The 26,014-nt window shown below is 44.6% G+C and overlaps 1 protein-coding gene across 6 annotated transcripts in view; it reads left to right on the forward strand.

The window, feature by feature from the left end:
- CDH26 (cadherin 26) overlaps window positions 1-26,014 on the forward strand; it is a 49,788-nt gene that overhangs the window by 15,592 nt on the left and 8,182 nt on the right. For 4 of the 6 annotated variants that reach the window (XM_044927832.1, XM_044927830.1, XM_044927833.1 and 1 more), the window contains 11 exons: window positions 6,961-7,117; window positions 8,869-9,035; window positions 9,219-9,347; window positions 11,017-11,202; window positions 12,426-12,694; window positions 17,130-17,272; window positions 18,536-18,775; window positions 19,474-19,695; window positions 20,469-20,599; window positions 22,218-22,295; window positions 25,408-25,458. In XM_044927832.1, the coding sequence (XP_044783767.1) occupies window positions 6,961-7,117; window positions 8,869-9,035; window positions 9,219-9,347; window positions 11,017-11,202; window positions 12,426-12,694; window positions 17,130-17,272; window positions 18,536-18,775; window positions 19,474-19,695; window positions 20,469-20,599; window positions 22,218-22,295; window positions 25,408-25,458 (1,773 nt within the window). The remainder of the gene's footprint in view (window positions 1-6,960; window positions 7,118-8,868; window positions 9,036-9,218; window positions 9,348-11,016; window positions 11,203-12,425; window positions 12,695-17,129; window positions 17,273-18,535; window positions 18,776-19,473; window positions 19,696-20,468; window positions 20,600-22,217; window positions 22,296-25,407; window positions 25,459-26,014) is intronic. The other 2 variants (XM_044927831.1, XM_044927834.1) reach the window with 2 other exon arrangements.

A 26,014-nucleotide genomic window follows, 5' to 3' on the forward strand; every position in this document is an offset into this window, starting at 1 on the left:
AACTTACAAGAAAGCAGTAGCAGGGGCTTCCCTGGTGGCTCAGTGGTAAAGAATCTGCCTGCCAATGCAGGAGACCTGGGTTTGGTCCCTGGTCTGGGAAGACTCCACATGCTCCAGAGCAATTAAGCCTGTGCGCCTCAAATACGGAGCTTGGGCTCTAAAGATCTGCAACATAGAAGCCACTGCAATGAGAGGCCAGTGTGCACTGCAACTAGAGAGTTGCCCTCCTCACTGAAACCGAGCTGAAGCCTGCGCAGCAATAAAGACCAAGAACAACCAAAAATAAATAAGTAAAAAAATTTTAAAAAAGAAAGCAGCAGCACGAACTGAGAATTGCTGGAAGATTTAAAACCGAGAGAAGGAAAAAGTCTTTTTTCTGTGTAGAGATCTTTTCTATTTATATCAAAATATGCTCAGTTTCATAGGGTACAAGTACACTCAAGAAAGTCACCTTTTTACATTCCTCATAATTATTTGTAGCTCTTTATCCCAACGTAGTTATCTTTACCTACTTCTAAGCTATCCATAGATGTGAGTTTGTATTGTGTGTTTGGCAGTTAAGATGTTTCTTTCTATATGCTTGTGTCTAGAATAAAGGATCTTGTACATGTAATTTCATGTAGCTATCACATCAATACCCTGTGGTATGTTTACCCAACAATCTGAAGGCTGTAACAAAAGTCTGAAAACCCTTTAAAAGTGCGGAGAATATCCATGACATTTCCTTTCCCCATTGTGATTCTGAGTCCCTAGGAATTCTTAGCATCTTGGCAAAAACAAATAGCACTTATGCCTCTCAGGCATCTTTCAGAACTAAAGGTCTCAGATGTAGCTTTAGGATAATAAATGTAACATAGAATAATAAACATAAAACAAACATGTGGCTCTTGTTTTTAAGTGGGAGGATTATAGTTGGCACAGACTTAGAGCCAGAAGTCAGGGTGATTAAGGAGCAGAGCTTTGCCAGCACCGTCATAAATTATGGAGGAGCATGTGGAAACAGTGCTGCAGAAAGCCAGTTAGCTTGCACAGAAATTTAAAAATGTATGCTGGAGTCCCCAAAGCAGACAAGTTCAGGACTAGCAGCCTTGCAGCATCCTTTGTCTCATAGAGGGAGAGGAGAGAGCTGAATGAGAGTGGACATGGGGCCCGGGACAGCATCCTACGATGCTGAGCAGGACCACCATGGTGGCTGTTGATCAGTGAGCAGTGAGTCTGCTGGGAAAAAGGCCTGAGGAGGTACAAACAGAGAAGCAGATCAGGCCATGTGGGCTACGAGGAAAAGTGGAGGGTGGGGCAGATGGCTGCCTGAAGCTCTCAGGGTCCTAAGACGGCTATCTGGTGAAGCAGCCTACTCTGGACTCGGAGGCCGTAGAGGGAAGAGACGAAGCACCAGCTGGTGGCACCGTCAAGTCGACCCCACATCTAACTGCACTTGAATCTGGGCTGCTTTGCCTCCAGGCTCTGAGCCTGTCAGTCATGGACCCTCTCAAATAATTCAGAGCAGGTGGATTTCCCTGGTGGTCCAATGGCTAAGACGCAGTGCTCCCAGTGTAGAGGGCCTGGGTTCAATCCCGGGTCAGGGAACTAGAGCCCACATGCTGCAACTAAGGGTTCATAAAGATCTCCCTTGCCACACGAGGACCCGAGATTGTGTGTGCCCCAACTAAGACTCACTGCAGCCAAATAAATGAATATATTTTTAAAATGTTGCAGAGGAAGAATACAAGGGAGCCTCCCTCCAGGACTTATGAAAGAAGAAAGGAGCTGACTTATGTAAGGGCTCAGCCAGGCCCCGGGCAAGTCCACCCTCCCTGGGCCTCACTGGAGCTTCTTCTCTGGCAATAAACCCCGTACTTATCGTCTCTGAGCAGGGCTCTGCATCTGGTCACCAGAGGCCCCTTGAGAGGAGAAACCAGCATTCCCACTGTAAAGGATCATCTGCTTGAGAGCTCCTTGGTGCTCCTTCTGACTCTCTGCGGACTCCCCGAAAGCTTTTCACTCTTCAACAAATAAAATCGCCATTTTTCCTAAAGCAATGAGAGATTCAGTAGCAAGTCAGAGTAGACCTACTTTTTATATATATATGATTGCCTATGCCTTATTTTGCAAGCAGGGGCCCTTTTTTAAAATTAATAGATGTTATTTCTTAGAACCACTTTAGGGTTACAGAAAAATAGATAGAATGTACAGAATTCCTATGGGCTTCCCCAGTGACTCAGTGGTAAAGAATCTACCTCTCAGAGATGCGAGTTTGACCCCTAGGTCAGGGAGATCCCCTGGAGGAGGTTATGGCAACCCACTCCAGTATTCTTGCCTGGAGAATGCCATGGACAAAGGACCCTGGCGGGCTATAGTCCATGGGGTCGCAGAGAGTCAGACATGACTGGAGGGACATAGCGCGTGTGCATGCACAGAGTTCCTATATACCTCCTCACTTTCCCACTCATCCCATAGTTTCCTCTATTATTAATATTTTGCATTACTATAGGACATTTGTTACAATCGATGAACCAATGTCATACATAATCATTAACTGAAGCCCATCATCTACACGTGGATTCACTCTTTGTGCTGTACATTCTCTGGGTTTTGGGAATGTATAGTGCCATGTACCCACCCTTCTGCCATCGTGGCTTCACTGCCCTAAGTTTCCCTTGTGCTCCATCTATTCATTCCTTCCTCTCCTCGGAGCCCTTGGCAACTACTGATCCTGTTACTGTCTGCATAGTTTTGCTTTTTCCAGAATATCATAGGGTTGGAATGGTACAGTCTGTCACCTGCTCAAGATTGTCTTCTTTCTCTTGGCAATATGCACTGAAGCTTCCTCCATGTCTTTTCACTGCTGAAAAATATTCCATTGTGGAATACTATGGATGTACCGGTCTTTGTTTATCCGTTCACCTGCAGAAGGCCATCTTGATTGCTTCCAAATTTTGATGATTATGAATAAAACTGAACATACATGTTCAGGATGTAACATGATTGTTGGATGGTGTGGTAAGAGTATGTTTAGTTTTGAAAGAAATTGCCAAACTGTCTTCTAAAGTAGCTACACTGTTTGCATTCCCACAAGTAGTGAATGATTCTTTCCTGTTGCTTATCTTACTTTTTAGGTGTAAAGCTAATAAAGGCTTCTTATGGAATTTAAAACTCTATAAGAATTTATTTACTTATTTATGTTAATGGTATAGTCATTAAAAACCTCTCCTCACTCCCAAATTTCTTCTCTGATCTGATTCCACAGATGTGACCTCCTTGCATCTATGTCCTTGCAAGCATTCGTACTGTCTATTGTCAACATACATAGGCTAGAAATTTATTAAATTTTATGAAAATTAAGGATTCCATTTAAACATTTTGACCTCATACAAGAACAGTAATTTCTCTGCATGAACAGTCTCTAAATCTTCCTGACACGACAGATGCATTTGTGGTACTGGAGAACTGCTCACTCTTCAGGGAGCAGGGTCATTGCTGGATCCCTCTGATGTGGTCTCTGAGACACTTTCTGTTTCTTCTGCCCTAAAGATAAGTGACTGAGACAGTGGTGCCTCGTCCCTTAAATCCTTGCCTTCAAGTTCAGTTCAGTTCAGTTGCTCAGTCGTGTCCGATTCTTTGAGACCCCATGAACTGCAGCACACCAGGCCTTCCTGTCCATTACCAACTCCCAGAGTCCATCCAAACCCATGTTCATTGAGTTGGTGATGCCATCCAACCATCTCATCCTCAGTCGTCCCTTTCTCCTCCTGTCCTCAATCTTTCCCAACATCAGGGTCTTTTCAAATGAATCAGCTCTTCGCATCAGGTGGCCAAAGTATTGGAGTTTCAGCTTCAACATCAGTCCTACCAATGAACACCCAGGACTGATCTCCTTTAGGATGGACTGGTTGGATCTCTTTGCATTCTAAGGGACTCTCAAGAGTCTTCTCCAACACCACAGTTCAAAAGCATCAATTCTTCAGCACTCAGCTTTCTTTATAGTCCAACTCTCACATCCATACATGACCACTGGAAAAACCATAGCCTTGACTAGACGGACCTTTGTTGGCAAAGTAATGTCTCTGCTTTTTAATATGCTATCTAGGTTGGTCATAACTTTCCTTCCAAGGAGTAAGCATCTTTTAATTTCATGGCTGAAATCACTGTCTGCAGTGATTTTGGAGCCCCCAAAAATAAAGTCAGTCACTGTTTCCACGTTTCCCCATCTATTTGCCATGAAGTGGTGGGACCGGATGCCATGATCTTAGTTTTCTGAATGTTGAGCTTTAAGCCAACTTTTTCACTCTCCTCTTTCACTTTTATCAAGAGGCTCTTTAGTTCCTCTTCACTTTCTGCCATAAGGGTCGTGTCATCTGCATATCTGAGGTTATTGATATTTCTCCCGGCAATCTTGATTCCAGCTTATGCTTCTTCCAGACCAGCGTTTCTCATGATGTACTCTGCACAGAAGTTAAATAAGCAGAGTGACAATATATAGCCTTGATGTAACCCTTTTTCTATTTGGAACCACTCTGTTGTTGTTGCCTTCAAGAGTTGGCACCAATTGCCTCATTGGTGCTGAGGCAATCTCATGGACCACCCTCCTGAATGAACCATTTGAGGAAGATGCTCTCTAAATGTCCTCAGGAGTGGACTTAAAAACGTTGCTTTTGTTTATATGTTTTTATATTTAATATTTTGTGTGTCCTTACAGCTTCACATGGGGCTTCCCAGGTGGTGCTAGTGGTAAAGAACCTGCTTGCCAATGCATGAGATGCAAGAGATGTGGGTTTGATCTCTGGTTCAGGAAGATCCCCTGGAGTAGGATACGGCAACCTACTCCAGTATTCTTGCCTGATGAATCCCATGGACAGATGAGCCTGGTGGGCTACAGCCCATAGGGTCACAGAGAGTCAGACTTGACTGAAGGACTTAGCACGCATGCACGCACAACTTTACATAATCATTTGCAAAAAAAATATGGCAACAACAGGGTGTAATTGGCTTTCAAGGAGACAGAAGGACCCAAGGATTCCCACTGGCACCTCAGCTTTCTTTGCACACATGCATGTATGCACGCATGCATGCACACCAATTTTAGCATCTGCTCAGAGCAGAATGATGGGAGGAGCTCTGCAGCGAGGGTCGTGTAAAAACACTTGTCCTCTCAAGATGCTTCCATTCACTTACATCTTCAGCAGTTCCAGAGAATGCCCTTTCCAGCAAGCAATCATTAATCAGTGCTGGGATGGGTACTGTTATTTTAAAAAAACAGAATCAAGGCTCTTGTGGTTCAGGCTGCCTTTTGTTGGTTTCCACATATAACAGCTGTTTTGTGTAAGTGAGTGATGATGCAGTTCCTGAATCTCTTACAGATGTGATTTGGCTGAGGCAGAATGATGGACCTGGCCCATGAGCTTTCTGCTTTTGACAGTGATTCTGTTATGGGGCACAAATCAGGGACATACACAAGACCTTGTGAGATCATGAGCCCTCAGATCAATGACGCCTTCGCCATGTTTGTTCCTTTGTCAGTGGCAAATGTGTGGCTTATTTTCTTTCTACCTTTCATTCCATAAATACTTCTCCAATCTGATTCACTGTGAGTTGAGTTTTGCAAGACTCTGAAGTCTCCAGGAATGCTACCAAAGCAGAAACTTTTACATCACCACACTGTCAAAAAGACTTCCGGTTACTTCTTCACACCCAAGCCTTTGATGTGAAGAATAAAAGAACCACACATTTATTTCACTAAACATTTTGTGTAAGCAGAATATAATTCAGGCAAAAGTGTCTTGGTAACATGATTTCAACAGGGAATTTGAGACCTAGAAGTTATAGCACAGGCAAATCTCAAAAATCCCTATTGCCAAACACAAAAATGGTTGCATGTCTGTAAACAATCATTTTGAAAGCTTTTAGTGAGCTGCTAGCTTCTACAGAATCAAAGCGTGAAGAGAAAATCTGAGTTTGATATTTGAATGATGAGAGGAAAATGCATTTCGATTTGTTGTGTTTTAATTGCTATTCAGTTCAAAATATTTTCTGATTTCCATTGTGATTTCTTCTTTTATCTGTACATTATTTAGAAATGCTTTGCTTAACTTCCAAACACTTGGGGTTGTAAATTATCTTTCTTAATGATTTCTAGCTTATTATACTCTACGTGTTTATGTGTGTGTGTGCGTGTGTGTGTGTGTTTAGTTGCTCACTCGTGTTGGACTCTTTGAGACCCTTTGGATGGTAGCCCACCAGGCTCCTCTGTCCATGGGATCTTTCAGGCAGGAATGCTGGAGTGGGCTGCCGTGTCCTCCTCCAGGGGCTCTTCCCAACCCAGGGATTGAAGCTTCATCTCCTGTGTCTCCTGCATTGCAAGCAGATTCTTTACCCACTGAGCCATCAAGGAAGCCCATAGCTGTCCTGGTTTATTTATTTATTGGTTGTGGGGCTTGCGGGGATCTCAGTTCCCTGACCAAAGATTGAACTTGGGCCCACGGCAGTGAAAGCACTAAGTCCTAAGCACTAGAGCTGCAGGGAATCCCTAGTCCTAGTTGCTTTTAAATGTTCCCTCTCCCTAAAGCTTAAGTACTTTCTCTCTGCAACGTTTCACCAGTATTCAATAGTATGCTTACTTTTCATTACAAGACATATAGTATATAGGAACTGAGGCTCATAACAACTTGCCTATGTTGATACAGGTGGAGAAATTGAGATTTGAACCTACTATTAATAGTAATAATGAATGAAGTATTTTTTCAAATCAGCTCATTGATCTGTCCTACAAACACTTGTTGAGTGCCCAGTCTATGCTCAGTCCCTGGGGTCACAGGGTGAATGAGAGCCTGTGACCCCTGCCTTCAGGAACTTTCAGTCTATGGAGGACACCGATGCAGGATACACAGTATTACTGACTGGGATGGGATTCATGCCACCAAATCAATGGTTCTGCAACAGTAATATGGTTTCTCTGCTTCTTAGGTTTATTTTGATGTTGCCAATCGCTTAACAGGACACATCGTGGATAAATCCTTGATTATCAACATAAGGATCAAGGATGTGAATGATCATGCTCCTGAGTTCCCTGAGAAGGAATTTAACATCAGTGTGAAGGAGGACCACGCTGCAGGTGTGCAAGGTGGGGCTGGGGGGGTGGTCCCTGTCTTCTCTGTGCCGTGAAGGTTTTCCAGCTTCTGTAGTGATAGGGCGCCTCAGTCCTACTTGTCTTTAGGGAGGCCTCTCACTGTTCACATCCCAAAGGTCACAGGCCCTGGATGAGAGCAAAATGCCATGAGGTCTCCACGCTTCATTTTGTATCAGCAGCAAAATGATGTGGAAATTGTCAGTTGGAAGAGCTAATCTGTAAATATCAACCTAAAATAAATGAATGGAGGAAGAAGCAGCAGAGGTGGGTGGTGGGATCCTGCATATCCCTGAGAAGTTATCTGTAAACATCTGTAAAATGGCAGCAAGACGGCATCTAAAATTCCTGAGCTAGGATTCTGTGAGTCTTGAAACCTGAAGCATCCTCATTAATATGAGCATCTATTTGAATAACAAAAAGCATTATTTATTTTGCAAAACAGTCTCGAGCAAATTTGGAAAATTCCAAGAAACAAAAAGACTAAAATAGGAAGCATCTTTAATGCTACCAATTAGAGATAAGTACTGTTAATATTCTCGTTTATATTCTTTCAATATTTTTCTTTGCATTTTACATATGTGTGTGTGTATACACACATGGCACGTTACATTTATATGTGTGTATATATTCACAGATTTATACACATAATTACAAACGTATATTTGTATATCTATTTTTTTTTCATTTTTATCATAGTACAAAATGTACATGTGTTTATATTACATATATATAAATATATGACCTGAAGAAGGACATGGCCACCCATTCCAGGATTCTTGCCTGGGGAATCCCATGGACAGAAGCCTGGTGGACTATGGTTCAAGGGGTCACAAAGAGTTGAACACAACTGAGTGACTAACACATACACACAAATATATGAGCACATCTTTTCATGTGTGCATATTTAGAGTTTTCTCTTTAAAATGCAATTTTACTGTTTATAACCTAACAGTATTCTCCTAGAGCATCTTGTGTGTCGTATTTTATTTTATGGATGTGCTTTAAGATTTTTAACCAATCTTCTTTGGTTGCACATTTACATCTCATTGTCACATTTTGTTATTTTTACAAAACATGCTTCAGTGAACATATCTGAGCTAGAAGCGTGTGCCATTCAAACATTGCCTACTTAGCACAAATTCAGACAGGTAGAATTGCTGCTCCAAACCACGCACACAACTTTCGTGTTGCAATTTATCCACAGCCCAGCAGCATATGACAGGGCTTAGTGTACTGTTCATCTCTAGTTACCAAGTGCTTGAACATGTGATAACTTTCCTGGCCATTTCTAGTTCCCTTGTCAGTTGCTCGTTTCTTTTCTTTGTCCACTTCTGTTAGCATCATTGTCATTTTTTCTTCTTGACTTCAACCTCCTCCTTTGACATTAAGAATGTCTATGTCTCTGTCTGCCAACATGTATTCCAAATATATTTTCCTGGTTTATCATTTCCTTCCTTTTATTTATATTTTTTTTTTTTTTTTTGCCACATACTTAAAAATTGATCTATTGATTTTATCCTTTAAGCCTCTGTATTTGCAATCATGATTAGAAAGTCCTTCTTGACCTTATGACGATTTAAATATCCCTCTTCACTTTGTCTAGTATGTCTATAGCTTGACCTTTATATTTACATACTCAGTCCATTCTGGTGTAAGCCCCAGTGCCATTCAGCAAAGAATCATTCTTCTACTGGTTGGATAGGCTGCTGTTGGCCAATGGTAACAATTTAAAAAATTCTTTCCAGGTCAACCTGTTTTTCAGATGTCAGCAGTGGATCTGGATCAAGAAAATACTCCAAACTCTCAAGTGCTTTACTTCCTTGTTTCTCAAACACCAGTACTGAGAGAGAGTGGTTTCCGGATTGACCGTGTTAGTGGAGAAGTGCGACTGTCAGGATGCTTAGATTATGAGGTTATGTGCACTTTATTGCTTTGGAAAATAAAATGGGTTCTCCCTCTCTGAGCATTTGCATTTGCAGTGGGAAACCCTCTGTGGCTAGACTGGCTACTGAAATTGCTAAAATGGAACATTTCTGTATTAGATTTCCTTTTCCTGCATTTGAAAGGTTTCACCTACGTTTTCCTCCTTATGTAGACGGCGCCTCGGTTTACACTACTCATTGAAGCGAAGGATTGCGGCAACCCGCCGCTGTCATCCACAGCCACTGTTCATGTGCACGTGCAAGACAGCAACAACCACATGCCCAGGTTCACCCAGGACCACGTAAGTCCCCAATCGAACAGTCTCCATGCCCCAGGCTCTGTTTGCTGAGGGAATTCCTCCATCATCCAAGATACAGGCAATCTCCAAAATAACTTCAGCTTAAAATCAAGAAGTCAACTGCATTGATAGGGAACCAGTTAATGGCAATCATGTGAGCCTACATTTGTTACTATTTTGTGCCAGAACGATGTTCAGAGTATTGACAGGAATCCCTAGGTTTTCACTGATTATAGCTGCTGCGTTTTCCATCCTGCAAATAAGAAGGCTGAGGCTCGGGGAGGACAGAGGATCCAGGCTCCATCCACTTCAGGGCCTCTCACTTTCCACACTGATGATGTTTTGGAGATGGAGGAAGGGCACAGGGAGGGTGGGGGGAAGGTGGGGCTGCCCAGTGACCTGTAGCATGTTGAACAATAGCATCCTTGACCTCTGCCCTCTGGAGGCCAGTAGCATTCCAAGTCGTGACAACCAGAAATGTCTGCCACCATGCCCAATTGTCCCAAGCCTGACCCACAATGTTCAGAGCTCTGAAATAAGATGGGCAGGCAGGATCAGGCCAGGCCTTCCCCAGCTCATCTGGTTTATATATTGGGCTCCAAACAAGATTTCACAGGCTGCTAGGTCCTCAGGGTTGAAGAAGGTGCTGGCACTCAGTTTGGGAATACGAAACCACTTAAAATGCAGAAGATTGCTAAGAGAGGAAATAAAAACCAGTCATAATCTGCTTTTAGTTTCTTAATTTTTCACTCTTCTATATGAATTTTTAAGAGGAAAACGTCCATTGTATTTCTGTCTTTCTTCTGACCCCTCTCAGGGAGGTCTTTTCTGATGACCTGGTTAAATTCCCAACCTGAAAAAAAAAAAAAAATTCCCAACCTGACCCCCCTAACATACATACACTCAGTTCTCAGCTCCTTGGGGATGGGATTTTTGCTGTTTTGTTCACAGCATCGAAACCAGAATCTGGTACACAACAGTCTTTGTTGAATAAACAAATGCTACAAACACTTATTTTTTGTAAGTGTCATTAAAAAAATTAATTATATTATTATATATAATTATATATTATATATAATAATATAATTAATTAATTAATAAACAGAAGTTTAAATACTTCCAATGAAAGCACCTCATTTAACAGTATGTAATAACTGAAACATATTTATTATATCTGAGTCTTATTTCAAAATCCTTCCCTGACTTAGTAAAAAGCTGTACTCTCGAAAGTAGGGCTGGAAAAAATACACATTGTTATTTTGATGTGCTGGAGAAATTATCTTGTCACCAAAAGTATTGAATAAGGAGCTATTTTAAAGATCTATTATGTATTAGAAAGATTATCACCTTAATTAAAATACATAAGAGCTCTATTTTAGTAGAGTTAGATTTTTGTAGGCAGCATAAAATAAGGTGTGTACTATTATTCTAAAAGTGGTGCTTTGCACTGGATAGAAGGGCACTTTTAAAGTTATGCAGCTCTTCAGTTATTTGGGTATCCAGTCACAGGGACGAAATATTTGTTGTTGACACATTCTCTGCTGTAACAGACTTCCAGATCCTTAGTGGTCAAGTTCAATCATAGGAGAAGCATCCAAGTTGTTGTCTCTCTGCGTTTTCTTTTCCGACTGTGTTTCTTTTTCTCCACAACAATGATGATCATCTCTCTCAGTATGACGTTCAGATTTCGGAAGGCTGGGCCAGCCAGGGTGTGTTACGTCTTGGGGTTCAAGATGGTGATTCACCATCTACAGCAGCATGGAGAGTGAAGTTCAACATAACGAATGGCAACGAAGAGGGACATTTTCACATTCCAACAGATCCTGAGACCAATGAAGGGATTTTAAATATTATCAAGGTAAATGCATCCGAGCAGGTGGCTGTAAATACCGAGGCCCTTTCTGTAGGACTCCTGACAATGTAGTAGGTGCCAATAGATGATCTATGTGTTCTGAGCACATGGACTGCTGGGTCACAAGTCACCATGGCCAGTGAGGAACGCAGGGCTGCATGGATCCTCAGCTCTTTGCCTTCATGGCTCCTCCCATCAAAATCATATCAGTATTCAAGATTATTTTTGATATGACCAGTTACTTCAACATTAAATTCTTTGGGTCTGTTTTAGACAAAATATAGTAGGTTTATGTAGTCCCTAATGTGTTTCTTTCTCCTGATGTGATAAAATCATTTATGACATTTTCTCAAACCCCGTGAGTTCATTTTTCTTCTGGGTTTAAAAGAAATTGGAACATTTGCACGGACCCGTAAAAATACTGTGGGCTCCTGACACTCTGCCTGCTGTGCCTAGTAGAGAGTTGGCCCTGCAATAAAGTATTATTATCTCATTTAATGATGAGGAAACTGAAGCCCAGAGAGGCTGGGTTGGTTTCATGAAGTCACATGACTGGAGTAGGGGTTCTGACTGGAGCAGTCTGACTCCAGTGCCTTTAGTCTTAATTGCTCTCGGTAGACCCTAGAATGACCAGTGCCTCTGGTATAGTGCAAGTGAGTCAGCCTGGGGGTCAGCTTCAAAGGCAGACCTGAGTGAATATATCTGGAGTGGGGCCGATTCTGCTTGTCAGTGTAACAAGCTCCCGGATGATGCCGAGGGGACATACCACGCTGTGAATAGCAGGGCTCTGTGGGTTTTCCATGCCAAATGCCTGGGGCTGGATTTCCCAAATATTCCTAGTCTTTCAACCCTTTTAAGTCACTGACCACTTTGTCCCCTGAACAGCTATGATCATTAATATCCATATTTCCCTAAGCGCCACTGGGTTTTTGCAGGAGAGTTGTTACATTAATGTTTCATTAGGTTATGGTTTTTGTTGCATTTTTCATTACCCTCTGACTGATGGTGGCTCTTTTCAACCAGGAGGAGGGAGGGGAAAAAAAAGAACTCTATAAATGATTTGAAAATGGGCTGACAACTGTCTTTTGATCATTATCAAAGACAATGTAAATAATAAATGAAGCACAGAAGCCACAGGCGCTGGGTTAGCAGTGACAACTCATGCTGAGAGGCTCCCTCTGGCCGGCAGAGCCGCGGGGACTAATGAAACCTTCTCTCTGGGGTGGCAGCCTTTGGACCATGAGACTCAGGCAGAGTGGAACCTGGTTGTGGCTGTGGAGAACGAAGAGCCACTCTTCTTGTGCGAGGGTGGGCAGCTGCAGAGGCCCCGGCAGGCCTCGGCCAGCGCCACCGTGAGTGTGCGGGTGACCAATGTCAACGACCCGCCCACCTTCCACCCAGGGACCTTCATCGTCAGTGAGGTCGATGGCGCAGGGCCGGGGACTCAGCTGGGAATGTTCAACGCTACAGATCCAGATAGAACCGCCGGCCAGATAAGGTGGGGAGACTGGAGTGGGAAGGGTGGGAGTTCATGCAGAATTAGCCACGTGCCGGAGAGGGTTCCTGTTCGAAATTGGCTCCTTCTATGTGCTCCTGAGGGCGACTCCATCCCAGCTGGGAAAATGCCATAAGTCACCCACCCCAGAACTGCCCTAGCCCAGGTTCAATGCTGTTTTCCTTCTGTAGTGTCCTCTGACCCTTGTGGGAGGAATCCACGTGTTCATTTCCTTTGCATAGAGCACAAAATTATTTTACAGTCTTTTTCCTGTATTAAAATAATTTGTTATGTCTTTCTAGTCCCTCTTTACCAAATGCTATAAACTGGCAGCCTTGTGGCTTCTGGCCAGCAGAAGTGTCTTCAATTGTGGCAAAATGTACATAGAGTTTACCACTCTCTGTTTTCAAGTGTGTGGTTCAGGGACATTGAGTACATTTATACTGTATGTCACATTGCACCTTCCCACCACCCATCTGCAAAATCTCTCCTCCGTCTCATTTCCCCAAATTAAAACTCTGCACCCAGTAAACAATAACCCCCCCCCCATTCTCCCCCACCTCTAGGACCCTGCACAACCGTTTTACTTTCTGTCTCTATGTATGTGACTGCTCTAAGTACTTCATATAAATGGGATCACACAGACTTTCCTTTTGTGACTGGCATATTTCACTTAGCATACATAGTGTCTTCAAGTTTCATTCATGCTCTAGAATGTGACAGAATTTCCTTCCTTTTAAAGTTGAATAATATTTCCACTGTGTGTATATACCACATTTTGTTTATCCATTCATCTGTTGATGGATACTTGGATAGCTTAATGTTTTGTTTTTTAAAAATGAAGTTGCCACAATCCCCAGGAAGGTGGCAGAGCGGAAAGCGCCAGGAATCAGTCTCCCCATCCGGACAATGACGGTGCTGGCAGAATTTGTCTGATGGACTGAATTTGGAACTCAGGAATCTGTGGAAGGATTGCAACTTCCAGGGAAGACAGTGCAAACCATGGTTCACTGAGGTTCATCTCGGCTCTTAGTTCAGTACCTCCCTCACATTCAGCTCCATGCAAGGCAGCTGCGCCTCTATCCCTGGAACTGCTTACACAGCCTGTGGGAGCCGGGGTGGGTGAAAAATTAACAGACATTAATTCCCCTCTCATCAGTAATTAATTTAGACATATAAAGATTAAACTCTCCAATTAAAAGACAGAGCTTGGCAGAATGGATAAAAACACATGATCTGACTCGGTGTTATCTTCAAGAGGCTTTCTTGATATCCAAAGACACCAACAGAAAACCTAACACCATATACAGAAATTAACTCAAGGGTTTCCCTGCTGGATCAACGGTAAAGAATCTGCCTGCCAATGCAGGAGACATGGGTTCGATTCCTGATCCGGGATGATTCCACATGCAGTGGAGCAACTAAGCCCATGCGTCACAACTATTGAACCTATGTTCTAGAGGCGGATGCCACTGCTGAAGCCCTCGTGCCCTAGAGCTTGTGCTCAGCAACAAAAGAAGCCACTGCAATGAGAAGGCTGTGTGCCGCAACTGGAAAGTAGCCCCGCTCGCTGCAATGAACAGAAAAGCCTGAGCAACAACGAAGACCCAGCACAGCCAAAAATAAATAAATACAATTATTTAAAAAATTAACTCAAAATGGATCAAGTAAGTAAACGTAAGACCTAAAATAATACAACTATTAGCAGAAAACCTAGGACAAAACTTCACAACACTGGACGTGGCGATCATTTCTTGGAAATGACAGCAATGGCACAGATTACAAAAGAAAAGATAGTCAAATCGGACTTCGTGAAAACCGAAACGTTGTTTTTGCATCAGAAGACACTACCCACAGAGTACAAAGGCAGAATGGGAGAAAATCCTGGCAAGTCATAATCTGATAAGGGATTAAGATCCATAAAATATAGAGAACTTCAAAAACTCAACAAGAGCAACAACAACACCCTCATCTAAAAATGGACAAAAAACATGACATTTCTCTAAAGAAGATACAAGTGGCAAACAAACACATGAAAGATGCTCAACATCACTAATCCTGAGGGGAATGCAAATCAAAACTGCAGTGAGATACCACTTCACACTTATCAAAAAACCCCAGAAAACAGCCTCTAGGTTCATCAGATTTGAACCACCTCAGTTCAATTGCTGATTCACACTGTTGTACAGCAGAAAACAACACAACATTGTAAAGCAATTATCCTCCAATTAAAAAAAAAACACCAAAAAATGGAAAACAAGTGTTGGGGAGAATGTGGAGGAATTGGTATCCTTGGGCACTGCTGATGGGAATATAAGGTGATACAGCCTCTGAGAAAAACAGTAGCGGAGTTCCTCAAAAAATTAAAAATAGAACTACCATATGATCCAGCAATTCTACTTCTGGGTACATGCCCAAGAGAACTGAAAACAGGGCCTCAAAGAGATGCTTGTACACCCATGTTGATAGCAGCATTAATCACAATAGCTAAAATGTGGAAGCAAGCCAGGGAGCCATTGATGATGAATGGGAAAACAAAATGTGGTCCATACATGCAATGGAATATTATTCAGCCTTAAAAATGAAGGGAATTCTGCAATATGCTCCAACATGGACGGACCCTAAGGACATTGTGCTAAGTGAAATGCACTAGTCACAAAAAGACAAATTCTGTACAATTTCACTTATAGGAGGTACTTAGAGTAGTCAAAACTCATAAAGAAATAAAATATAATGGTGATTTCTAGGGGCTGGTAGGAAGGGAAATGGAAAGTTATTGTTTAGTAGGCACAGAGTTCAATTTTACAAGAATGAAAAGAGCTGTGGAGATGGATGGTGGTGATGGTTGCATAGCAGTGTGATGAGTTAATATTTAATCCCACTGAAATGCAATTTAAAACAGTGAAGGTGGTAAATTGTATGTTATGTGCATTTTACTGCAATAAAAAGAAAGAGATAATAAAGCTGCCAGCATTTAAAAATCAAGAGTATGCTAACAACCTGAATTATCTGAATGTTCTTGAAACAGAGGAAGATTTGGCATTACTGAGTCAGTGTCCAATGGGGTCATGATCATCGGGGGCATGGGGAGAGGTCCCTTTGACCTCTCGCTTATCAGCTGACATCAATCCTTATCCGACCAGCTTTGCTCATTTCTTGCACCTGCTCGGGACACCCCTGTGGGCACTAGAGTTTGAGATTCTTCCTTAGAGCAACTCTTCTTGACTTAACCATTGAGAAGGACCAGATTTGCTTTTTAAAATTACCAGTTCACTGTGGAATAATAATTTCATAAAATATTTAAAAATAAATTACAAAAAAATGATCATGTGCTTGGGGGTCACAGTAATGCCACTGACTATAAAAATTTCCTGACGCTTGCTTCTCAGTTTTCTCTCTTATCTCCTTGGGCGCAGCTAACCTGGAGTTCTAGAACACCACAGGTCTATGCAAGCAAGTGCTGAGTTAAAGAGGCCCAACTGCAGCATGAATCAGAGTCACTTGGAAGGCCTGTTAAATGCCCTTTTCTGGGTCTCACCCTTGGGGTCTCTGATTTTGAGGTCTGGGGTTGGGACTGAGATTTGCATTTCTAACAAGCTCCAAGATGATGCCGATGCTCCTAGTCCCTGCCTGGACCTCTTCTGGGGGATACCCACAGAGACCCCAAATCTGATTCAGGGCTATATTCCTGTCCCTAGACTATGGTTGGTTCCTTTGTAAACCCTGACTTGACAAATATCAGACAGGGAGAGTTACTGACCTTTTCCAGGGCCTTTAAGTGATGAGGAAGAGAAGGCACATGAAACCCCCGGTCTTCAGATGTTTTGGGGAGCGACATCTTTTCTGTTTGCCTGTGGGTCCAGGCCTTTCCTTCTGTGGGTCTCTCAGCAGGTAGGTTGGGTTCCGATGGTTCCACTTGGTTCTGATGGCTGCCATCTGACTCTGACAGGTCTTGGGGAATTCTGGAAGGCCCAGTGTGCTCGCCCATTAAAATGGTTACCAGGTGCACACAGATGAAGCAGGATGTAGACAAGCACGTTGCCTGGCTGCATTACCCACGTGTGAATCCTCTAGGCTCCAGGGGTAATGTAGTCTTGTGCTTCTGTTGCACGGCCGAGCTTGGCTTAACATGAAGCCACCAGCTCCTGCAGGCAACTGAAGACTGGCTCTTTTCCAGGATGAAAAATTTTCCCCGAGGTGGACAGAGTTATGTGCAGCCCGACAAGGACAGGACACCTGGTGTTCAGTGAATGTTGATCTGACACTCTGGTCGGGTCTCAGGTCTCTGGGGCCTTCATCAGAGCCAGAAACACTCCTAACAGAGGTTCTTACAATTTCCCAGATTCACAATGGGAATCATGTCTGCTGTGGTATATTTGGACTTGTCTCTTGATGTAACTTTTTAATTTTAAAAATTACATGTGTTTTCTTCTGCAAGATACAAACTGGCTTATGATCCCGCAAACTGGGTCAGCATAGATGAGCGCTCTGGGGTGGTCATCACCGTGAAGCCGGTTGACCGCGAATCTCCTCATGTCAATGACAGCATTTACGTAATCATCGCTCATGCTGTTGATGATGGTAAGCACTGACCCAGAATTGTCAAAGGGGGCTATGTTTTTTTGCTCCTAAGGGAAAATGACACAGGTGAATGTCTTTCAGCATAACTGGGAAAGATATAAACCTTTTTATCATTGTGCATCTATACTGATGATTATTTTTGATGATAGTTCTTGAAATGGAAAACTAGGGGGCTATGCCATAGAAAGAGGAGTGGTGTTCATTCAGAAGAGGCGATGAGCCTGATAAGGACACAGCCACTACCACAGCATCTTTTTCATCTGTTTATAAGACAACTCTCTAGCTCTTTGTCAAAGCCAATTGCATATGATAAGCATAAGCAGTTTCCCTGCACTTGGACCGCCTTATAAGCTCAGGAAAATGTGACTGTGCAGGACAAATTTGTCATCAACCAGGATCGGTGATTTTTATCAGCATGTTTTAACACTTTTTTCTATAATCTCTCTCAAGGCTGTATTTCTAAACCTACCAAAGCAGAAAGCTAGAAAAATAAAATATTTTAAGTAATTTTAATGATTGTATTTAAGAAAATCTATAAATTAGACGTGTAATAAGAGTTGTCTTATGAACCCAGATTCCCAAGCATACATGGTTGTATATCCCATTTGCATAATTAACAGTTGTATAATTAATGTTGCTTAGGGAGATATTAAATCTGTGTTCCTAATTGGCTTTAGGTGAGGGTTCCATAACTCTGTTATGGATGTTTTAATGAATGGCACTGTTTTTTCAGTGGAATAGTTAAAAAAATTTTTTTTTTATTTTGAGGTCATTGTAGACTCGCATGCAGGTTTTTAGAAATAAGGTAGTGGGATCCCAAGTACCTGTTGCCCAGTGTCCTCCAGGGGTGACACACTTTGCAAAACTCTAGTGCAGGATCCAGACCAGGATCACAGTGTGGACCCAGTATAGAAGCTGAGGTCTGCAGAACTACATCCCATCCATCCCCGCTGCTGCCCGCGCCCCCGCCCCCGCCCCCACTCCTGCTTTAACAACTTCCATGGCTGATATTATCGTCTACTCGATAATTGTCCCTCATTCAGCAAGTGTTTTATTAACTTATCCTACCCAGATTTTCAAAAGAGCAGGAAAATAGATCCAGCCCTTGCAATAAAGCTTATTGAAAGGGAATTGGCTTCAGTGTCTCCGCGGAGTGGTTCTTTTCTGCAGAGGCCGAGAGCACTCATTCGCAGGCATCTGTGTTCTGGGGCAGCCTCTGAAATTAGTCAGCAACCCTGCTGGGACCGCGTCCTTCCCACCCAGGTGTCCCTCCGCAGACTGGAACGGGGACCATGCTGCTCTTCCTGTCAGACGTCAACGACAACGCTCCCACGCTCCGCCTGAGCTCTCAGCACCTGGAGGTCTGTCAGTCTGCAGGAGACAAGCCCCTCCTCATCGAGGCGGAGGACAGCGACCTAGAGCCCTACTCCGACCCGTTCACCTTCAAACTGGACAGCACGTGGGGAGACACAGAAGACATGTGGAGACTGGGGGAAAACAGGGGTGCGTATCACACTGGCCAGAAAGGCTGGAAAAGGACAGAAACCTGACTCACACACACTCAGGCCAAGAGGAATGTGCTAGCTTATGTCACCAAGAAAGGGGCAGGTAAGCCTGTGTCCCAGCAGACCTGGGTGCCCAGAGGACTTCCTGGAGGCAATGGCTCCCGACATTGGCTCTGTGGTCCCTTCATCTGCAGCCAGGCTCTCCTTTGGAGACAGCAGCGTGGTGGCTGGGAGTCCCTGGGACTCTTTCTGGTGCCTGGCAAGAAGGTGTGCATCATCACAAGGCTTGAGCCACCTGCCCTGCTCAACACTGGGTGGGGGTTGGGAGGGCAGATGTACTGGATGGCTGGTTCTGAGCCCACACCTGGACCTGGCTGGGATCTGGGCTTAGCCCCTCCTGATCTACACGGGTGAAGAGTTCAGAAAGTGTGGGTGCCCCTAAAGAAAAACTGGGGTGCTGTTTCCATAGCCATGAGTAGATAGTTCGCAGTGAGTCCTGAGCCTTTCTAGAGAATCATCAACCTGAGGGTGGTCTTGGGAACCATTTTACAGGCAGCTGGTGTCCGTGGGAGAGAGTGGTCATGGCCACCTCAAACTTCCTACAGAGCCTGGCACAAGAGAGGCATTAAGAAATAACCCCTGAGCAGCTGAACAAATGAACACATCAACACAGCTAAGGTCCCCCTCCCTCTGCAGGTTATTCAGTGGAACTTCTAATGCAGAGAAGCCTTCCACTTGGTGATTACTCTGTGCCGCTTGTCATCGGAGACAAACAGGGACTTTCCCAGAAGCAGACTGTCCACGTGAGGGTCTGCTCCTGTCCCGATGGATTCACCTGTGCGGAGCCCCTTGTCGCGAGAGCTGGAGTCCTGCAGGGCGCCCTGGCCCCTCTCTGTGTAGCATTCATGGCTCTGGCAGGTCAGCATAGATAGGAGCTGTCCTGGGAATGCAGCTCCTCTCCCCAGGCTGTAAGCCAAGGGCATAGAGTCCTCTGGGGTGGGGAGCGCAGGTGGCCGAGGTCAGTGGGGTGCCTTTGAGAATGACCCCCAGGCTCACCGCAGGCCTAGGCTCAGATGGCAGGTTTCCACCCTGGTCAGACAGGCTGCCTGCTTGGCAAAGGGGGCTTCTGCTCAGTAGCAGACTTTACAGCAACGGAACCTAGAGATAGACGCCATTTAAGGACAGTGGTCCACTGTCTATGGACTCCTGCTAAGCAGGACACGCGGGTTCAATCCCTGGGTATGGAAGATCCCCTGGAGAAGGAAATGGCAACCCGCTCCAGTGTTCTTGCCTGAGAAATCCCATGGACAGAGGAGCCTGGTGGGCTATAGTCCATGGGGTCGCAAAAAGTCAGGCATGACTGAGCAACAGAGCAGAGATGATTTTAATAGCTGAGGACGGCAATGTACACAAGCTCCCAGGCTTGGCAAAGGCTAACAGGGAAGCTCAATTTTCAAGGAGACAGTAGAGTGTTACTGGTCACATAGTATTACTCAGTCTGACAAATAGTTAGCTCTCACCTACTGTGCCCCAGGCTGTGCTAAGCACTGAGGCTGCAAAGACTGATGAAGGCTCAGCTTGCCCCCATGAGCCCCCAGCCAAGTTATATGCCAGCAGCACAGGCTCCTGTGGGAGGGAACCTCTGATTGGCCAGAGCTCTGGCATCTGCTCTCCCCCTTGTCTTGTCATAGCCGCTCTGCTCCTCCTGCTGCGATGCCGCCTCGTGTCCGAAGCCAACAGGCAGGGTCCCTCTGTGCCACAGGATGAGGGGATCCAGACCCTGATCGCGTGGAACGAGGAGAGCAGAGCCGATCCTCTCCAGGTAGTGGAGCTGGACTGTGTCTCATGAGGACCATGTGGTAGGCTCTCCATACTGCTCTCATTCACCGCCCCCTCATGTCATTATCTCGTCACACTTGTCTAGGGTGCTGGCTCTCAACTGGGGGCGATTCTGACCCCCATCCCCACCCCAGGGGACATCTGGCAGTCTCTAGAGGTTGTTGGTGGTTACGACTCAACTGGGAGTGAAGAGTTGGCCGGGAGGGTGGGGGCGGGTGATGCTTTCGTGTCTGGTGGATAGAACTAACTGTGGGACACTGCAGGCCGTTCTGCTGTGCTCAGGACAGCCCCCATGAAAGAGAAGTCACCCACCCAAGTGTTAGCAGTGCTGAGGCCGAGAAACTTTATTTAGGGCAAATGACATTTTTCAGCTGAGTTTCTTTAGTATTACTAAGAGCAGCTACCAATTATGTCCTTTTTCAGTTCAGTTCAGTCGCTCAGTCGTGTCCGACTCTTTGCGACCCCATGAATCGCAGCACGCCAGGCCTCCCTGTCCATCACCAACTCCCGGAGTTCACCCAGACTCATGTCCATCAAGTCAGTGATGCCATCCAGCCATCTCATCCTCTGTCGTCCCCTTCTCCTCCTGCCCCCAATCCCTCCAAGCATCAGAGCCATTGGTAAATAAGGCTGCCCCACTGTGTCCACAGTTCCCTGTTATTCCATCTTATGTGAATACACCAGCCTACATCCACACACTGGGGACACTGCACACTCTCGAGAAGATTCCCTTCATCTAGACACCATCACTGATTCCACCCACTTTGTCCTTTTCTGCCATCAGACACAGTCCCTGATCAAGAGGGTCTGCAGGACAGCACGGGGTCCTTCCCTTTCTGTGGGGAAGCCAGTGAGTCCTTAGGAAAGAAATCCAGGCCTTCCCTGGTGGCCCAGTGGTCAAGAATCTGCCTGCCAGTGCAGGAGAGAGACACTGGTTCGATCCCTGGTCTGGGAAGATCCCACATGCTGCAGAGCAACTGAGCCCATGGGCCACAACTACTGAGCATGTGCCCTAGACCCTGTGCTCCGCAACAAGAAAAGCCACCACAATGAGAATCCCAAGCACTGAGACAAAGAGTAGTCCCCACCTGAAGCAACTAGAGAAAGCCCTCGCAGCAACGAAGACCCAGCACAGCCGAAATAATACATAAATCTTTTTAAAAGAGAGGAGAAATCCAGCACTTCTCAACATCTGAGTCCCTCAGTGAATATTTGTTGAGTGAGAAATGGATAAGGCTCCCCACATCACTGCCCACTGTGGTGACCCCAAGAACCACATCACTGAGGCTTAGAAAAGGGCAAGGACCAGTTTTGAGATGCTGAGGCTGATTGGTACAAGGTTTTCTCTTTGGTTGCTTGGTTTTTGTTGTTGCCATCACTTCATGTGAACTGCTAAACAACAAGAAACTTCACTTCCTGACCAGCGATTACAAAGCGTCTGCTTGCCAGGGTTGCCCTCCTGCTTCACAGCGCAGGCTATTTTCCAGGGTCAGGATGCTGTCTGTGATGCCAGAGGGGAGACATTACTCGCTGTTCTCTGTGTTTAATGCCGCCATCTGTAATTTCAGCTCTAGTCATATTTCTTTCCCCCGGTCCCACAGGGAAGGTCATACCTCAGGGATCACATGCCAGCCCTGTCCATCAGCACAGCTGAGGTGGGCGCCAAGCTGGGAGCTAAGGTGAGTGTGGCTTGTTTGCTGATTGTGTTGAAACAAGAGGGGTGACTTCGATGACCGTTCGATGCGAGGGGGACACCATGGCTGCTCCCCCACCCACATCCTGGGATGTCCCCCTACAGGCCCACCCCTCGCCTGCTTTCACCCCAGCCACTCCTGCAAAGCCCCTGCAATTCTGCTCAACCTCACATGCCTTTGCTCCCAGCTCAAGTGTCGGATGGTTCAGGGACACACTCCAGTCCGTCCAGCGCTAACTTCACGACTTGAAACATTATTTTCCTTTAAATGGACTTGTGTCCAGAAGAAGTGCATTTCTTTAAACAGGAAATTTTATATTTCAATTGTAAGCAGAAAACAAGTTTTACTTGTATAAAGAGCAGGTGAGTGAAACACAGACACAATAGAAATAGAACCCTGTAATTCTAGGTAGAAAATGTGGAAAGAGAGAGAGAACCAGGATAGGCTGGCACCTGACGGACACCTCCTCCTTGATGTCATTAGGAGCATGGAAGAGGAATTAGACAGGGACTGATTTTTCTCACCACGCAGTTCAATGTCATTTGAAACCCTGTTCCCAGTCTGCCTAAACTTTCCCTTCTCTAAGCGGACGAAGACTCCACTTTGGAAAAGAGCGAGTTGACCCAGGGCTGGTGTCATTTATTGTGCAGGCGTCTGGCTGGGGAGAGCAGGGCCAGGTCCAGAGGGCATCTGCCCACCACTCCATGTTCCCAGGGGGAGGGGGCACAGAGACTCCTGGGGAGGGCTGGCAGGGGCCTCTCTTCCTTGACTGGTCTATAAGCTTCTGGAGGCCAGAGCTCCTGGTAGGCACAGTAAAAACTCTGGTCCACTAATCGTGCCCTGGGATTTGCACTCTGCTAGTATAATCCCACTGCATCTTTACCAAACCCCTGCCGGAGGGTACCTTGCTCCCGCATCTGCAGGGGAGGACACCAAGGCTGCTCTTCTATTTTCTGCTGAGTCTCTAGGTCCCCTTTATGATGTCCTTCAAATAGTCAGTGTACCTGTTGTGTCTGGTTTGATAGTCAGCCATTCACACACCTTCCCTCAGTGACATTGTCACTTATGATTATCAGGTGACCTGCTATTTTAAAATCTGTGACAAGGCATGGACTTCCTTAGAACTGTTACTGAGGACCTGTGCCTGCTTTATTTTTTCTGAAATTTTATTTCATGATTGAAGGGCTTATATTAAAAATAGAAACCCAAAGCAAAAGTTGCCCACAATCCCATCCCAGATCTAAACAGTTTCATCTGTCTGTGTCAGCTTCTAGATCTTGTGTGCATATTCAGTTGGCAGGTGTCTATAATATCATCCATAGAATGTTAGAATCTTCAAGTCACGTTGGGTCACACATACCCACTTTATTTTATTCTTTTCCCTTGCTTCTCTTCACCTTTCCTTTTCTACTTCCATTTCCCCTCCCCCTCATCATAATGCTAATTTTTATTTGCATGTGAGTATCTGAGGAGGAAAAGGTGTAGCTTCTTTGTTTTCACCTAGAGGGAAATGCGTTACCTTTGGAGTAAACCAGCATTTTCCCCTAGGATAGAAAAGAAACACTACCTTCTCCGTTGAGTGCATATGACCAAGTACACCTTGTCCCGGGAACTCCAGTGAGTTGCATGGCTTTGCTCCTGCTGCTGGGACTTCACTGGTGACGGACAGTGGGTTCCCTTCTAGAAGGTTCTGTGATTCTGGTAGAACAAACACACAGTTGTGAAAACCTCATATATCTAACTAACTATTGTGATTGTTGGGTGTTACTGAGTTGTTGTTTGATACTATACTATACAAGTCGCTTCAGTCATGTCCAACTCTGTGCAACTCCATGGACAGCAGCCCACCAGGCTTCTCTGTCCATGGGATTCTCCAGGCAAGAATACTGGGGTGGGTTGCCATTTCCTTCTCCAGGCCTTGTACTTGGTTAATACTCTCCTGTCATCACCTTGAATATTTGATAGCTCTGATCAAATATGACACCCACAAATAAATACATTTCTCTGTATTCATGTCTGGGTACCAGAGGTCATCTACAAGATCAAGAGCAGTGGCCTTGGCCCTAACCAACTTCCAGTCCAGTGACTCCCCACCTCCTGCCAAGCTGAGCCATGTCCTTATATACTCCATGTGCACATTCCACAACTATAGCTGTGCTTTTTAACATGACTTTTTGGACTCACACAAAGTTGTAAAAATAGTTCAGAGTTCCTGCGTACCTTCCACACTGCTTTCCCCCAGAATAATAATCTACATAGTATGTTATCAAAACCAGAAAACTGACTTCGGTATGACACTGTTGACACAGGCCTCAAATACAGACCTTATTTGGACTTCACTAGTGTAACTAGCTATTAGTTTAACAAAAAATTTACTCTTCTGACAAGAGCTAAAATGGTTTCTCAAGGGCCAAAGAGTCACTGTTTTCATGACGGAAAGCTTTTAAGAAAGAATTCAAGACCTCTATAATTCATTATTTTTCTCAGGCTACATTTGAGCCAAGATAAAAATGAGTTATTCTCTTTTGCACAAACATGATTCCATGAATCCTTGAAAGGGCTTGTGCATTGATAGGTGTGTCCCTCTGACTGCGGAAGGGTCAGCTTCATAGGCATGGAACCCAGTCAGTCCCACAGGCCCCTGTGCTCAGAAGGGCCTTGTACTTGGTTAGTACTCTCCTGTCACCATCTTGAAACACTTCATATCTGGCAAGGGGCTCACATTTTTTATGCTGGGTTCTTCCAATTATGTAACCAGTCTTGGGTCTTAGGGATGAATGGGCCACATTCACAGACTTTGAGGCCACACGCTCAGCACACCATGAGTCTGATGTGAATTTTGTAGACCCAAGATAGGCTTGAAAATCTCATATGTTCATGTTCCATCCCCACAAAGCAACTATAAAACTCACCCATGGATTTCTACTAGGAATACCTACACTGCTATCATCAGATACCTTTAGTGCAGAAACAGGAGGCCTTATGGTTACAAGAATTTCTAGTTATGTGTTTGCATCTTTGGGTAACTTATATGAAACCAATAAACACTTAATTTTTTTTACTTTAATTAATTTTTCATTTTTAAAAATGATTTCAGGGTCATGGTGTGTTTTTTGAACCAAGTGTGAGAAACAAATACTCTACTCCTGTAAGTATCAATGAACAAGTTACCATGAAAAGAGTTACCTTACGGTCCTGGCAGCCGTGGGAAGCCCTGAAAATGGGAAACTGGGAAGGGGGAAGGTGGTAAAAATATATTCAACCAACATTCAAATAAGCTGAAAGCAGTGAATGTGGGAAGCAGTGAAAAAAGTGAAAGTGTTAGTCACTCAGTCCTGTCTGACTCTTTGCAGCCCTATGGACTGTAGCCCACCAGGCTTCTCTGTCCATGGGATTCTCCAGGCAAGAATACTGGAGTGGGTAGCCATTCCCTTCTCCAGGGGGTCTTCCCAACCCAGGGCCTGAACCTGGGTCTCCTGAATTTGCAGGCGGATTCTTTACGGTCTGAACCATGACTTCTAGGAGCAGATGAGAACTAAATAAAGTACTTACCTCCAGACCTGAAGGCACCAGAGGTTTTCAGTCCCTGACAAGTTTCTTCTGCTGCTGAGAAGCTAGGAACTTGGTGAAGGCCCGAGTATTCTTTTGCTTTGATTCTTTATGGATTCATAGAAGTTTTGAACTAAGGGGACCATAGAGGCCAC

Source organism: Bubalus bubalis, chromosome 14 (genome assembly GCF_019923935.1).
Source record: "Bubalus bubalis isolate 160015118507 breed Murrah chromosome 14, NDDB_SH_1, whole genome shotgun sequence".
Taxonomy (NCBI): Eukaryota; Metazoa; Chordata; class Mammalia; order Artiodactyla; family Bovidae; genus Bubalus; species Bubalus bubalis.